Genomic DNA, 16744 nt, shown 5'->3' with positions numbered 1-16744 from the left:
AGGTCCTGTGGGCAACAGAGAAAGGGGATGCAGGCTATCCTGATGAGACCTGATAGGCTGTGGTCAGACAACAGAGGAGGAGAGCCCTCTCCCTCCTGTCAGAGGTCTAGGGGAGGAGAATAGGACTGAAGAAGGAGGGAGGATGGGAACGGGAAGATACAAGTGAGGGGATAACAATCAGGATGTAATATGAATAAATTATAATAAAATTTAAAAATGATAAAAAGATAAGAAAGATATAGGGGGATAAGTGGGAAACATCCATCATCAACCTCTATTTGCCATATGCGTGTACAAACACGTCTCACACACACACACACACATACACACACATTTTAACCTAGACTGGCAAGTCTAGTCCAAGGCACAGTGGAAACAAAACAAAGAAAACAGTTTATAATAAGGATAAAATAGGACAGGAGCCATGGTTGCATGCCCTCAGGTGTTTGAAGTAGGACCCTTGTCTGTTTCGCCATTGTCCAGTGTCTGCTGGAGCAGCTGCATTCTAAGCACGGCCCACATTCTAGGTTGAGTCTCACACCTCAGCCCTACTGAAGAACCAGCCTTGAGCATCAGTCAGATCCACGCACTTAGTGAGTAGATACTTAACTAATGAGGAAATTGATATTGCCATTTACTTGTGGGCATGATTTTAATGCAGGATGTTTTTTGTTTTTTTAGGGAGAAGAAAAGGACTTTCCAGACAGCACTGGAGATCCCTTTTCAGGTAAAAAGTATTGGCTGGAGTTACCAGGCAGCGGCACCAGCCAGGCAGATTCGTTAATATTATTCAGTGAATGTGTTATGTGTGTGGCTTTGTGGCTATTTGACAATCAGCAGTTAGCTTTAATCTATGTTGATGAGCGTGTGAGTGTGTGTGTGTGTGTGTGTGTGTGTGTGTGTGTGTGTGTGTGTATGTATGTCCTAATTTTTTAGACAAACTCTCACCAGGACCTAAAGGTTTCTGATGAGGCTAAGCTAGCTGGCCAGGGCTCTCCCCTCTGCCTTTCCAGGTGCATATTACCATCACTGGCTTTGTTATGTAGGCTCTGGGGCCCAAGCTTGGATGCTTGTGCTTACACAGCCAAGCACTTTACGGAATGAGATGTCTCTCCACTGAACTGTAATTGTTTTGTAAACAATAGCATGTGCTTAGGTAACCAAAGCATAGAGCTTGCCCAGTGCCTATTCACTCTTGTCATGTTTTCTGGATACAGTAGAAGATGTTGCTTATTCCTGTGACCCAAACACCTCTGCAGAGTTTGGTGTCAGTACACACATTTGGAACCCTGTCTTTTTGAACATGTCTCAATCTCTTTGAGTGCCCGAGGAGTTCAATTATTGAATGTGTTTTGATGGTGAATTCTCAGTCACTTCCATATAATCCTTTCTGAAAGGTCCAAGTTACACCAAAGAGGGCAAGGGATTGTGAGATGGGAAAGCCTATCAGAATCGTTTATAACCTGCATGCAGAATAGAGTGGCTTTCCATCCTAACTTGGCAGGACCATTGCACAGCAAGGTGTGACTTCATCCAAGTGTTCTCCCAAGCACCGCGCCAGTGCAGAACTGGGGAGAGAACCCAGGACCTTCACATGTTAGGCAAGGGTTCTCCCACCCACACCAAGGACTGCATCCCCAGTCCTGAAAATGTCTGGAGAAGCTTTTTTCTGATCTGGTCCTCCTTTGTCTGTGAAGGGTAGATTGGAAAGTTTGGTATTTGGGCCACCCTTGGGACTCTGCTCACTTCTTGTTCTGACTGCCACTGCCCTGGAGTTATTCCCCTCTCAGCTGTGCATTGAAGCCCTCAAGGGAGCTGTGACAAACTCCCATGCCTTGATGCCACTCCACACCAATTAAAATAGACCTTGGTAGCTGGCCAGCTGTGGGGAGGCCTCCCCAGGAGTTGGAGGGGATTGCTGGTGAAGGTGAGGAAGACTTGCCATTACCCCACACCCACGGCTGTCCACTGGGCTGTGCTAGCTGTGTGGTAGAAGGAGGCATAACAAGGCTTTCTCATCTTTCTTTTGTGCTGTGTCTTATGTGGTCCAAGCCTGACTGGAAGTAGTGATGTAGCTGAGAATGCCCCTTGGATTTCTGATCCTCCTTATTCTCTACCCATTGGACTATCTCTATATCCCCTTGCTTAGAAGTGACCAATGGGACAGGAGTTATTAAGGCACCTAAGTGAAATTTTATAGAGGCCTGACTACTTCTCAAGCATCTCCTCTCTTCCCAAATCTAGAACTGACCCACAATTTTGTATTTGGAGAACAAGCCTATACTGTTTGCCAGCAACATGTACTTCCTGGGGATGGCAGCCATCTTCCTATTCTCTCACTGTTATTTCTTCCTGCCAGTTCTGAAGAAGTGACACACATGCTTGTACCTCCTTCCCTGGAGAGGCAGAGTCCTCATGTATTCACCTACTTTACAAATCATCTTTTATTTCTTTTTTAAAATATGATTTATTTATTTTGTTTGGGTTGTTCGTGGTTTTGTTTTTCAAAACAGGGTTTCTCTGTGTAGCCCTTGCTGTCCTGAACTCACTTTGTAGACCAGCCTGGCCTCAAGCTCATAGAGATCCACCTGCTTCTGTCTCTCAAGTGCTAGGATGAAAGGCATGTACCACCACTGCCCGGCTCAATATTATTTATTTTTAATGATGTACATGTGGGCGGGGCTATGTGCATGTGAATGCAAGTGCCTAAGGAAACAGAGGCGGGCACGAGATCCTCTGGAGCTAGAGTTACAGGCGATTATAAATACTCTTAACTGCTGAACCATCTACCTCACCAGCCCCTACATTTTTAATTTCCAGAGAGAAGGGCTAGTTCCTTGTCATCATCATCATTTATCCAATGCCTACTGTATACTCAAGGCTTATCACTTCAGAGGTATTGGGTCATGATCTAATTTTCTCCATGTCTGATTTCTTTGTTCTCAAATCTCAAGACATCTCAAAGTTTATCCTTTCAGGTAAATATTACATGAGAAGTATTTAAGGTATGGAAGGGGAATAAATATATTTCATAGAAAATAACCCTGATAATTAAAAGGTTATTATTTTCTTTTCACTTTCTTAGACAGGGCCTTTCTATGTAGTCCTGGCTGGCTTGGAACTAGCTATGTAGACCAGAGTCACCTGGGACTCACAGCGATGCGTGTGCCTCTGCCTCCACGTGCTGGGATTAAAGGTGTGCACTACCACATTGACGTAGCTGGTGATTTTAACAGGCAGTTCAAAATCTTCCCATGGAGCAATTCATATGGATTCTAGTATTGCTTTCCCACCTCTTTCACTGAGGCAGGTCTTTCAATCAAACCCTGGTCTGTCCAGCTGGCTTGCTCTGTGGGTTCTTTCTCTATCTTTTGAGGCTGGGGCTGGAGTTGGGCTCTCACACTCACACAGCATTTGCAGGAGGTCTGGGGGTCTGAACTTGAGCCCTCATACTTGCTTGGCAGGTGTTTTAACCACTGAACCATCTCCCCAGCCGGCCTCTGTTCACATTCCTTACCCTCTTACAGCCACCACTCAGAGACATCATTCATAGCTACCTGTCATCTTATAGTAACGGTCACATCCCCACAACTTTCCAACCCTGTGATCTTTAGACAGTGTTGTATAGCTGACATTGCTCAGAGGCCGTGGCTGCAGCATGGCACCAAGGATGTTAGCAAGTGACTTCCTTGGACCTCTTCCCCGCTAATCTCACCTCCCACTCATGTTTTTACCTTCTGGTTATAAGCAGTGATGACAGGACTGATGTGGGAAGGGGTGCCCTTCTGGGGTGGGAACCAGATTTTGGGTGAGGCCCAAGCTACAGCCTAGTGTGCTCCTCAGCCTACCTCCAGCTCCCTGCACACCCTCAGGCTGCTGGCCTCACTTCAGACGGAGCCTCTGTGAAGAAAAAAAACAGACAAAGCATTGGAGTGATAAGAAAGCTATAAATTCTGAATGTGCACTCTCTGCCACTACCCATAACACTTGTTTTCAAATATGCACATGGAACAGACAGACCAGTTTTCTTTCTTTTCGAGAACTTTTGAGGGGTTGTGCAATCACAATGACATCTTCACATACTAAGGTTGGTGGCAAAATCTGTGAGGGAGGTCAGTGAAATGGGAAAGGTGCTCTCACATGGTGGAAGAGAGAATTGATCCCTGCAATTTGTTCTGTAAGCTTCACAGAATGCAGCACACCCATTCCTGCACACATACACCACACACAAACACACACACACATGCATGCACACACACACACACACACACACACACACACTCACACACACCCCAACCACCACCACCACTACTAATAAATGTAATTTGTTGTTTTAATTGAAAATCCCAGATTGTTCTATTTTATCAATAAAGACTCAGTAGCCAGATGTTGTGGTGAAAAAGCTGCTAGCTCAGAGAGGCAGAGAAAGCACCCAGCTGACCTTCCTACTCAGCTCACATCCCAGTGGAGAAGGCCCAAAATGCTTATTAAGTCAGCTGACAGCCCAGGAGGAAAAGGCCAAAAAACCCAAGGCCAAAGGCTTCTTAGCTCAAGGCCCAAAAAGCCAAAGGCCAAGGAGCTGAGGCACAAGAGTTAGAGATCTAAGAGTCAAAGAGCTAAAATCCCAAGAGCTAAAAGCCCTTCTTCTTCTTCTATAGACTGTCTTAGGTACTGGCCAACTCAGTCCCTCCTACTGTTTAATCCCTGTCAGCTGGTTTCTTGCTCCACTTCTTGATTTAGGGTTAACTTTATTAAATGCTGTGTACAGATAGCTCTTGGATTAAAGGTGTGTGTTAGGACTCAGCCACACCAAACAAGAGACAGTTAATAATCTCAGGGATCACAGTGGGATCAAAGACAGGTTTTTACAGTTCACAGTCTCTGGGATCAAATATCCTGCAACAGCAATTAAAAAAAATAAAAAACAACTGTTGATGTGAGCACAAACATAAGTTGGTCCTGGAACCCACAATCTGGCCAATGGCACTCACTACATATGCATGGGTGAGAAGGGAAGATGGAGTCATCAGCTCTAGCAACAACTGCTATCAGTTGAACAGCCTTTCTTGGCCTATAAAGCAGTGGTTTTCAACCTGTGGGTCGAGACCCCAAGTGACCCTTTCGCAGGGGTCCTGCATATCAGATATTTACGCTATAATAGCAGTAACAAAATTGCAGTGATGACATAGCAATGAAAAGAATTTTATGGCTGGGGTTATTACAACATAAGGAACTATATTAAAGGGTTGCAGCATTAGGAAGGTTGAGAACTGCTGCTGTAAGGGGTAACCCTGTGGAGAGAAGCAGCAGTTAGGCAAATGCTTGCCTTGCTGAATGAGGACTTGAGCTCTATTGCCTTCAGTCATGGGTCTGTGGCCCCAGCACTAAGGAGGAAGAGATCCCTGGGGATTTCTGGCCAGCCAGTGAGAGATACTGTCTTTAAAAAAATAAAAGAAAAAGAAGACAAATAAGCTCATGGGTAAAGTCCTTGCTGTATACCTACATAAAGTAGGAGCCGAGTGCCTCGGAGGCATTGCATATCAGTAACCTGAGCAGTGGGATCCAGATTCAGGTGCATACCTCAGGCTTCCTGACCAGCCTCACCAGTTGACTCCAGGCCAGTGAGAGACCCTGCATTCAAAGAAAGGAGGGGAGAGCACCCAGGAATTGACACCCAAAGTTGCTCTCTGGCCTCCACACATAAACACAACACATGTGCGCACACTTACATACACACAGAAGAATAATATTGTGTGCACAATGAGGAATGACTGCTCTGGACGATTCCAAGGAAGGCTGTGTGACACTGAGATGATGTCACCAGTGTGTGTGTGTGTGTGTGTGTGTGTGTGTGTGTGTGTGTGTGTGTGTGTGCAGGCCTCCTGGCTAACCTGTAGCCTCTCTGTCATCCTGCAGGTGTCAGCAGAAACCAGGATTGTAAGGAAGGCTGCTCTTGCTCCTCCTGCTCTCCCAGGGTCCCCACCATCAGCGACTTGCTCAATGATCAGGACTTGCTAGATGTGATCAGGATAAAGCTAGATCCATGTCACCCGACCGTGAAGAACTGGAGGAATTTTGCCAGCAAATGGGGCATGCCCTATGATGAACTGTGCTTCCTGGAACAGAGGCCCCAGAGCCCTACGCTGGAGTTCTTATTCCGAAACAGCCAGAGGACTGTGGGCCAACTGATGGAGCTCTGCCGACTTTACCACAGGGCTGATGTGGAGAAGGTCCTGCGCAGGTGGGTGGATGAGGAGTGGCCCCACCGGGGACACTCGGACAGTTCCATGCACTTCTAGAATCCCCTTCTAGCACTGGCCTTTCTGCTTGCTGGACCAGTGTGGGTCACAGGGACTATATACCTGCTCTTAAGATTTTCAGAAGAGGATGAGGAATGGGGCAGTGGTTGTCCCTGAAGCTAATGGCTTTTGGAAGGATGGGTTCTGTTTTGGTGGCAGGTATTTGTTCCTTTTTGCACATCTGTTCTAACTTAATATTTGAACCTGGAATTGGGGAAGAATATTTTGTAAGTCACATAGGGCCAAAGCCTATGGTTGGGATAGAATCATGCCAACATGGAAAGAAAACAACCCTCTCCTTAAATACTGTCAAAGATTGCAGCGGGATCCCAAACTACCAATGTCTCTGGACATGGCCTTGTCATACCATGTAGAACCTCCGCATTCCCAGCCTCACAGAGGATGGCGTGGAGAAGTCACCCTGGCCTGTTCACTGCTACTGTTTCTGTTGTAAAAGGCTTAGGAGATCAAGAGGACACTGTATGATGTGGCCTGGATACAAGGGCCATCTTTTTTATTCAAATACTTTTATAATCTGTGAGTTATCAAGACTGTCCTTGGATTTAGTATTTTTAAGAGAAATAGAAAATGTATGGTTCGTAGAAGTACAGAGTGGGTTAGTGTCATGGGAATGGCATTGACAATTGTACTCAATATGCCCTTTGGGGGTCTGGGGAGATGGCTCAGTGGGTAAAGTGCTCACCATACAAGCACAAGGACCAGAGTTCAGCTTCCCTGAAGCCACATAAATGAGGGGATGACGTAGCAGCCCTTCTGTAATCCCAGCATTTGAACATCAGAGGTGGGGATCCCCAAAGCAAGCTGGCTAGCTAGATGAATCGCATGGGTGACCTCTGGGCTCAACTGAGACTCTTTCTCAGTGAAAAATATAGACAGCAATTGAGGAAAATTGTCAACATCAACTTTGGGAGTTTATATGAGCACATGCACACACACACACACACACAGCTCCTTTTTTGCCTAGGGATGGAGTTGAGGACTTTGAACTTGCTCAGCCAGGGTTCTACCACTAGGCTACACCTGCACCTCTGTCATTCATAATTTTTATTTTTATGAAAGCCTACAAACAAACCTGAGTGTGATGGTGTACACTTTTAATCCCTGCGTGGTGAGCGACTAGCTGGTGAGAGATCCTGTCTCAAAAACTAAGGTGGACAGTGTCCTGAGGAGCAACATCAGAGATTGTCCTCTGGCTTCCACATGCACATGTACACACAAGCTCACAGACCCATATGCATATACAGTAGTTAAATTAAAATAAACAGAAAGGAAAAATAACTGACAACACAGGACAGAGATATTAAGATGAACTCAAAAGAAGGTGATTTTCTAAGCCACCCTTTTTCTCTATCATAAAAATTAGGTTTTTCCTTAGGTTGTTGGTATAAACAAAATCAGCTTCTCAGGCTGGAGAGATGGCTCAGCAGTGAAGAACACTGGCTGCTCTTCCAGAGGTCCTGAGCTCAATTCCCAGCAACCACATGGTGGCTCACAACCATCTGTAATATGATCAGGTGCTCTCTTCTGGTGTGTATGAAGACAGGATACTCATATACATAAAGTAAATAAATCTTAAAAAAAACCCAGCTTCTCACCCAGTGTGAACTCTAATCAACCAAGTGTAGATTTATTTGTATGAATGTCTTGCCTGCATGTATGTCTGTGTACCACAAACATGCATGGTGCCTGCCAAGGTAAGAAGAAGGTGCCAGACACCCTAGAACTGGAGCTACAGATGTTTATCAGCCTTCACATGGGTTCTGGGAACTCAACATCTACAAGAGCAGCCAGTTCTCTTTAACAGCAGAGCCCATCTTCCCAGTCCCTAAATGCAGATATTTTTATAAATAGCTTCTCAAGAAAATAGAGATTACATGCATCATGGGCCTGATCTAGGAGGGGAGGATGGGGGCAGTAGGCTTCTAACATTTCACAGATGTGATTGATTGCCTGGCTTTCTCATTAAGCTGTTCATGCCATGCTCTGGCTGTTCTCACAGGGTCTCCCAGTCCAAGGTGCTCTCACACTCGCTGTGTAACAGAGGATGACCTCACACTTCTGATTGCCTGCCTCTGCCTTCCGAGTGCTGGGCTACCATGTCTGGTTTCACCCTCACTTCTTAGAGCCGAAGCAACTGTAGGGAAATGAGAGGGCTTTGGAAATCACTCTGCAGGAAGGGACTCAGAGGTTGGGGGGGGGGCGGATGATGGAACATTAAGAGATGCCAGCCCTAGTGTCCCAGTGTATCCTATAACCCCCCAGGGGATGAAAGGAGTATCTTCCAGACTGACATATAAGACATATCCATCCAGATGTTTCCAGAAAGCCTCTTTCCACCCATCTCTACCCAAGCAGATTTGTCACTTGAGCCCAATTTGTGACCACTCCAGAGGCACTGGAGTAGGGAGATACCCCCCCCCCCATCTCTTCCCTTTCATCAGCCTCCTCCTACCCCTCCCATCTCCCTGCCTTCTCTCCACTCAGAGAAAAGAAGGGAAGAGAGAAACTTTAACCCTTTATCCCTGGTGAGAAGATAGAAAGGTATCCTGTTCCTAAACCCTCCTTCTCCTGCACGGACCAAGGGCAGAGGTGCTCAGGGAGCAAGGGTGTGAGCGAGCTCCTGGCTCTCTACCTATGTCCTCAGCTCAGAAGAAGCCCTGCTCTACTTAAAGGCTCAGGCCAGACTTGATGGTTTGGAACACAAAGCAGCTGAAATTATGGCTTCCAACTCTCTCCTGTGAGCCACAGTGGCACAAACAAACACGATTAAAACTAAAATATACCTAATGGTACTGAAATTTTTTATGGTCCTGATTTTTAAACCAGGAATTAAGATGATTCCCCTTTCCCATAGAAACTCCTACAACTGATTCATGGTGATTAAGGTAAACTAATAGAGTTTCACATAGCCCAGATTCCCCTGAAACTTGCTATGTAGCTGAGGCTGGTCTTGAACTTATGATCCTTCTGAATTCACCTCCTGAGTCCTGGGGTTGCAGGGATGTGTTTCCATGTGCAGCCACACTTGAGTCCCACACACTACAATCTCCCAGAGTGAATACTTTTCATCCCTGGCCAGGTCAGGTCACCATCACTTTCAGAGGAAGTGTTTCCAGCACTTCAGCCTCCAAGCTGAATGTCATGATGCATCTTTAGAACACAGCTGAGGTTGTACATGTCCACTGAACTTGCCTTTCTAGCATTGGATCAAAACTGCCAAGCAGAGCTTGGAGAGAAGACTTGGCATTTTGAGAGCATTTGCTGCTCTTCCAGAGAACCCGAGTTAAGTTCCCAGCACCCACAGGGGTTGGCTTGCAACTGCCTGTAACACCAGCTCCTGGGGATCTGACACTCTCTTCTAGCCTCCAACAATACCCATACACACATGAAATACACTTACACACACACACACACACACACTAGAAGTAAATCACCAAGAGACAATGCCAACCTAGGGCTGTGTATGTAGCTCAGTTGGTAGAGCGCTTGCCTAGCATGCTAAAGCACTGGGTTTGATCTCCAGAACTGCATAAACCAGTGTGGTGGAACAAGCCTGCAATTCCAGCCCTTGGGGGGCAAAAGCAGAGAATGAGATGTCATCCTCAGCTACCAAGTCAGTTTGAGGCCAGCCTTCAATATATGAGACCGTGCTTCAAAAACAAAACAAAAACAAACAAACAAAAAAATGTCACGCAAACCATGTGTGCTGGGGCGTGACGGTCACCCAGCTTTTATCTTGTGAGAATTTTTAACTATTAGGAGCATGGTATCAGCAGAGAGAAATGGACTGAAAGATTTCTTTGAGTTCATTCTGACTGTAAGATGACTGATCTCTGTTGCATAAAAAAAGCCAAGGAGTACTTGGCTGCAGTATGAATCAGCTTATTGAAAGTTAACTTATGTCCAATAAGTTCTACAGAGGCATAAATACCCTGGTATTTCACAAAGGTGCGAGCTGGGAGGAAGGAGGTCACTTTGTGCCCAGTATCTGGGTTTTTTTATTTTATCATTTTTAATTATATGTCTGTGTGTGAGTATGTGCACATGCATAGGTTTCCATGCGGGCCGGTGGTGTCAGGTCCCCTGGGGCTGGTGGTTGTGAGTTGTCAGACATGGGGGCTGGGAACTGAACTCATGCCCTCTATAGGAATAGTATTAGCTCTTAACTGATGAACCATCTCTCCTCGCCATCATCATTAGCCCTTAAAGAGCTTTTCCACCCTGGGAACTGGTGAGCACAATATAAGCTGCTTGGGATGAGGTTGTTTTCCTATTACAATGTTGAAATCTCCTTAGCTATATTTTCAAAAGTATTTTTCTTTAAACAAAATTTTCATCTGTAATGCTCTGTGATGAGGCCATATATATAGTATATATTTTATTTGGTTGCAATAGTGAAGAGTCAAATGAAAGGGAAAGACTCCAAACCACACTGGAAAGCCCCATATGGACACACAGGGACAGATTACACACTCCTGGGGACCCAATGCCAGAGGGCCACACAAAAACATGGCATGGAATATTAGCATGGTGAGGTTTTAACTAGCTAGGGCTTGAAGCTGTGCTAAGATGTCCAACCTGTGCCTCTAAACGACTGTGTACAAAGAAGCCACCTACTTCTGTAGCTCTGAGTATTTCTCAGTAATACAGAAAGTTGGGCCCTAGATGGAAGACTCTGTGGTTCATCCACAACAGTCACTTTACGCAGTGCTGCCCCCTGTTGGACCATACGCTCTGAATCGGTTTCCTTTCAGAGTGGCTTGGTTAGATGCCTTCCAAAGAAGCCACACTAAGACAGAAAAGGGGTATGATTTCTCTGTCCCTTGGCAGACACAGACACTATAAAGGTGGCTGGGATGAAGCCTCCAGGCTCCAGGATGTGCCCAGTGCAGATGAGTCCCAAGGCCTGGCCCTCATCTTTCAGCACTGTGGATGGATTCATCTCCTCAGGGACTGAGGGCACTGGTGTGTCTGTTGTGTCTCTCCCTCTCCCAGATTAGCACCCAAGAATGTCATGATGCAGTAGTCTTACCCACACCAGTCTTCAACCATCGACATTATGAAATGATGTGCTTTTAAAGACAGGATTAATAACAGAGGCCAAACAGATCTTTCTCTTTTGTCCTCTCCTTTTTAGGTAGTTAAGCAGATCTCATTTGGTTTGGAGTGAAGACTTTCCTCCATGTCGTCATTGTCATTGTCATTTTCTTCTTCTTCTTCTTCTTCTTCTTCTTCTTCTTCTTCTTCTTCTTCTTCTTCTTTCTTCTTCTTCTTCTTCTTCTTCTTCTTCTTAACTTCATGTCTTCTTGTCATTTCATTCTTCTTCTTCTCTTCTTCTTTCTTCTTCGTCTTCCTTTCTCTTTCTTCTTCTTCTTCTTCTTCTTCTTCTTCTTCTTCTTCTTCTTCTTCCTCAATCCTATTGTCCCTGTCTTATAATTTTCCTCCCATTTAAAGCCATGATGTTGCTGTCTATGCCACTTGTCTGGAGCTGGTCATGTATGCATATCTCAAATCACCCTTTTCCACTGGCCAACAGTAGTCCTCCCTCTGAGCTGGCAGCAAACATCTGCTCCATGTTCTCACATGTACATACCGAAACAGCAATGCCATGGGCCTAGCAATGTCAAATCACTCTTACTCTGGGTGCTACAAAACTAAAGACCGATGTCAACCCTTATAACTGAAGGGCACACACTTAAGTTTGCCCAGGCAGTGACTGAGAAATGTTTGCTGTCTCATTGCCTGCCTGGGACTCAGACTCACCCTAGGATTCCTGAGTAGATTCCTGAGTCTTGCCTTTATTGTACTTAGAGAGAATCAAAGCCAACATGCTCGGCCAAGTGCTGGGGCTACTGAAGTCTCTCTCAGGAGTGGTGGATGGAGCACCCATGGGTATTAAGACATAGACTTGAAGAGCCTTCGTGGGGCAGGGCCTGCTTTCTTCCTTCCCAAGGCTATGGAGGGGTATGACTCTGGGAGTTGTGTCTGGCAGGGGATCCCTGGGTGATCAGGTGTAATGAAGGGACTGAAGGGGTCGACAATGATGCAACTCGAAATGAAATGATGAAGCCGCCCAGCTCTTGGAGGTGTAAAGAGGAAGCACCTTGATACTTCCTAGGTGCTCTGTGTTCTTCCATTTTGTATGATAGTCCAGTGACCTCTGTCTTCTGTAGCATCCCCTTGGGAGCTTGTGCAAGATATTCCAGCCTGGGAAGGCAGAGCTTCTGGAATCCCCGCCTCCCTGGGATGCCATCTGTATACCTTGGTGCTGTACTTTTGAGTCTGTCTACATTTGCATTTTCTGTATGATAAAAAAATTTTTTTGTAACTGTAATAATGGGTGCTACAAAATTAAAGATTGATGTCAACTGCTGTTCTAATGGATGTATCATTTCTTAAATGTGTATGTGCTTCTGAAAACGGGGTGTTTTACATGTAGTAGCTGGAGGACAACCTTGGGTGTGTTAACCTCACAAACACACACCATTCACTTTCTTTGGGACAGGTCCTGGAGCTCATGAATTAGGCCATGTTAGATGGCCAGTGAGCCTGTCTCTGCCCCCACAGTGCAGGAATAGCAAGTGTATACCACCACACCCAGTATCTTCATAAGTTATGGGTATCAAACTCTGGGCCTCATGCTTGAACAAAAAGCACTTTTCTGACCCAGTCATCCCGTAATACCTACTGTGTGTAGATTCCTGTGTGGTCCTCAGCTCACATGTCTTTTTAGTCCATCATGGTATTTGAGCACTTGATGGTTTTCTGAAATGAGTCCCTGATGCTGGAGATGCTGAGATAAACAGCACAGCCCTGCACTCTGGGAGCTGTAGACAGGCAGAGTCACTGCAGGTAAGGACCCAAAGGAATGTAGGCAAAGGTGGTCCAGGAATAGGCCCAAGATGCACTGAGAAGGATGGAAGATGAACAGTTAGCCTTCTAAGAGGAACTCCAGTGTACTGTGTCTATATGTGAAGGGTCATTTCGCTATTACTGCCTGCCTCTCCTGACCCAGTCCATCCTCTAAACTGTTAGATATCTATGGGCACACTGTCTCTGATTGGCGCCTTATCAACACTTCAGACTTGCCTGTTCCATGATTCATCCTTGAAGTTTTGTATCTATCCCACCAGACTTCTCCATGTCAATCACCTACCAGCTACTAGGGCATTTTTAGGACTCTCCTCCTCTTCTTGCTCTGTTTCCCTTTGGGTTGTGTTTGGTTTTGAGACAGAGTCTCCCTATGTAGTCATGGCTGGTCTCAAAGGTAATCCATCTGAGCCACTGATTGTGTCTGTGTGTGTGCACACACATCCATCGGTATACATGTAGTGGAGGCCAGAGGTCAATCTCCAGTTCTTCAGCATCATTCCTCTGATGCCGTCTACCTTATAGTTTTGAGGTGGGGTTTCTACTTGTTTTGGATCTTAGGTATTGGATTGAGCTGGCTGGCTAGCAAGCCACATAGACCCAGAAACACAAAGATGCATGTGCGTGGGCATGCGCGCGTGGGTATGCGCGCGCGCGCGCGCGCGCACACACACACACACACACACACACACACACCTAGCAATCACTGGGATTACAACAGCTTACCATGCAGCATATCTAGCTACTCCATGTTGGGAACTGCCCCTCTTTAAACTCACTCTGCTCCACATCTCATCTTTCATGTGACTGCTAGAGTGACCCAGAACCAAAAGCAAACAAGTTGTTACTTGCTTGAATTCTTTGTTCTCCTCCTCATCTCATCACATCCAAACATGACTATCTTTGTCAGTTTAAATGAGGAAGACTCTTTGTGACTCTATCCATGGGCCTAAGGTATGCCTGTCTTGAAAATATTATAGCATTTGAAAACATCATTAGCAATGAAGTCTTATTATCATGGTTGCCTAAATGCAGTTCAAAAACTCAAGGTAAAATGCAATTTCAGAACAACTAAGAAAAAAATGGAGCCTGAATTAAACATGCCATTGGTACCTGCATCTGCCCCAGAAGTCGTCCAGACCCATGATAGATTCACTTTGAGTGCTACTCATGAAAACAGGCAGTTCTGCTATATATCACTTGACAGAAAATACACAATGGAGACTGTTCTATCTGTTCCTGTCAAGCCTCCTGAACTGGAAACAGGCAGGGCCACCAAGGAGATGGAGAGTTAATACCTAACTAGCAGATTGGGAAGATTTCAGAGGAGATGGGGCCAGATTCCTTCACCCTTCATTCAAGCAACTGTCAACTAGAGCCAACTCTGTGTTGATCCTAAGGAGCTAGTCCAGGCAGATCCTGCCCTGGGCCGCCTGACCTGTGATCTCTCAGGTCTTATGATCTCTCCCCAGAAGTAATAGATTACAGCTTGTTTACCCAGTCAGGTTTCACTCATTGTAACTTTGTAAAATGCATGCTATGTGTTTGCACTAAGAAGATTTTTAAGAAGTACTAACTTAGGGCAGTGAGACTGCTCAGTGAGTGAAGATGCCACCAAGACTGACAAACTGAGTTCAATCCCCAGGACCCACATGGTGGGAGGAAAGAACCAACTCCTCGGCCCCAGGATCCACATGGTGGGAAGAGAGAACCAACTCCTCGGCCCCAGGACCCACATGGTGGGAGGAGAGAACCAACTCCTCGGGTTGTTCTCTGACCTCCACACATGCCCTGTGAGATGCACATGTAAAATAAATAAGCCAAGTCATTAGAAAAATTACTAACTCTAAACCGAATCTTTAAAATTGTCATGACGGGCAGTGGTGATGCATGCCTTTAATCTCAGCACTTGGGAGGCCAGCCTGGTCTACAGAGCGAGTCCCAAGACAGCCAGAGCTGTTACACAGAGAAACTCTGTCTTGAAAAACAGACTAACAAAAGACAGACGCTTCTTAAAGACAATCCTCAAAGCTGTACCTCCAAGCATCTGGGTGGTATGTGCATGTGAGTGCAGGCAGGTGCACAGGGTAAAGATAATGACCCTTGAGGACTCCCTCCCCTCCCCCCAGCAACCCACTTCCTCTAGAAAGGCCCTACCTCCCAAAGGCTCCACAATCTCCCCAAAGAGTGCCACCAGTCAGAAACCAAGAATCCTAACACATGATCCTGTAGGGGGACATGTCATATTCAAGCCACAGCAAACTTACAATTTTCACCTATGATCTTAATTAAGCAAATGTGCTTCCAATTTAAGATGCCTGCACCCTCTGGTCCTGGAGCACACATGTTTGAAGCTTGGGCAGGGAGATGACTTCCCCAAAGGATGATGGGAAGCTAGGCCGGCTGGCCAGTGGGCATCAAGGCCACTTGTCTCCCATCTCCCTTGGGATCACAGGTGCATAGCACTGAGCCTGGTTCTCCTGTGGGCGCCACAGGCCCTCATGCTTCTGTGATGTGCACTTTGCTGAATGAGCCATCTCCCTAGACGATGAATCAAGCTTGTCTAGATGCTGGAGCCGTGAGCAGTAATTCCATCTTTCAAACCTTTGGGGCCTCATCCCGGAAGAACTCACAGGAGAGATGAGTCTGGATCCCTTGGTGGATGCTGTCATGTACATGTGATCTTGAATCATCCAGCCATGATGAGGAACTTCTAAGATTACCACATACCACCAACTGCCTGAGGTGCTAAAAGTCAGCTTGGGCTAGTACTTTATCCCAAACCCTACGCTAACAAATGGCCCTGTTTTCGGAAACAGTAGAGCTTCTGCCAGGAAGGTCCAGTTGGTGGCCAGGGAATTCCTACAGGAGGGACAGCTCTTGGGGCTACCCTACGGCAGGCAGAGTTTGATAGGGCAAGCACCTGATTCTAGGTGGTGGTAACATCTGCACATACCTGTACTCCAAGAGTCTAAAAAGATGTGTTGTTGAAAAAGTCGGCTTGGTTTTCAATAAAAAGATAAGAGTAAGGAGAGGAGGAGAAGGAGAGAGGGACAGATTGGGGGGGGAGAGAAAGGGTGAGAGATCGGGAGGGAGGGAGAGGGGGAGAGGAGGGGAGGGAAGGGTCAAAGTGCAAGACGGAGAGACAGAGAGAGAATGAATATATAATAAATAGGGCCAGTAAAATGGCTCAGCAGGTGCTAAATAAGCCTGACAGTCTGCGTTTGATCAGTGGAACCCAAGGAAAGGTGGGGAGAGAGAACTAACTCCACAGAGCCTCCCTCTGACCTGCTCTGTGGCAGGTACACACACACACACACACACACACACACAGAGAGAGAGAGAGAGAGAGAGAGAGAGAGAGAGAGAGAGAGAGAGAGAGAGAGAGAGAGAAATAAAAAATCTTTTAAACTGCTGAACCTTGGACTAAATTATCTGGGTGATTCTTTATTCTTTCCAAGATTCATTCTTAGCTGGGTGTAGTAGCTCACAGCTGTAATTCCAGCACTCAGGAGCCTTAGGTACTTACTAGCCTTGAGTACAGAAAGAGACTC

The 16744-nt window shown here is 46.0% G+C and overlaps 1 protein-coding gene across 1 annotated transcript in view; it reads left to right on the top strand.

The window, feature by feature from the left end:
* Positions 1-7223, top strand: part of Edaradd (EDAR associated via death domain) — a 43197-nt gene extending 35974 nt beyond the window's left edge. The window contains exons 5-6 of the mRNA XM_051167762.1: positions 682-727; positions 5917-7223. Coding sequence (XP_051023719.1) covers positions 682-727; positions 5917-6299 — 429 coding nt within the window. The 3' untranslated portion in view covers positions 6300-7223. The remainder of the gene's footprint in view (positions 1-681; positions 728-5916) is intronic.
* The last annotated feature ends 9521 nt before the right edge of the window (positions 7224-16744 follow it).

Source organism: Acomys russatus, chromosome 3 (assembly GCF_903995435.1).
Source record: "Acomys russatus chromosome 3, mAcoRus1.1, whole genome shotgun sequence".
Taxonomy (NCBI): Eukaryota; Metazoa; Chordata; class Mammalia; order Rodentia; family Muridae; genus Acomys; species Acomys russatus.
Note: the sequence above shows the minus strand (reverse complement) of the source record. Positions and strands in the feature narration are given on the sequence as shown.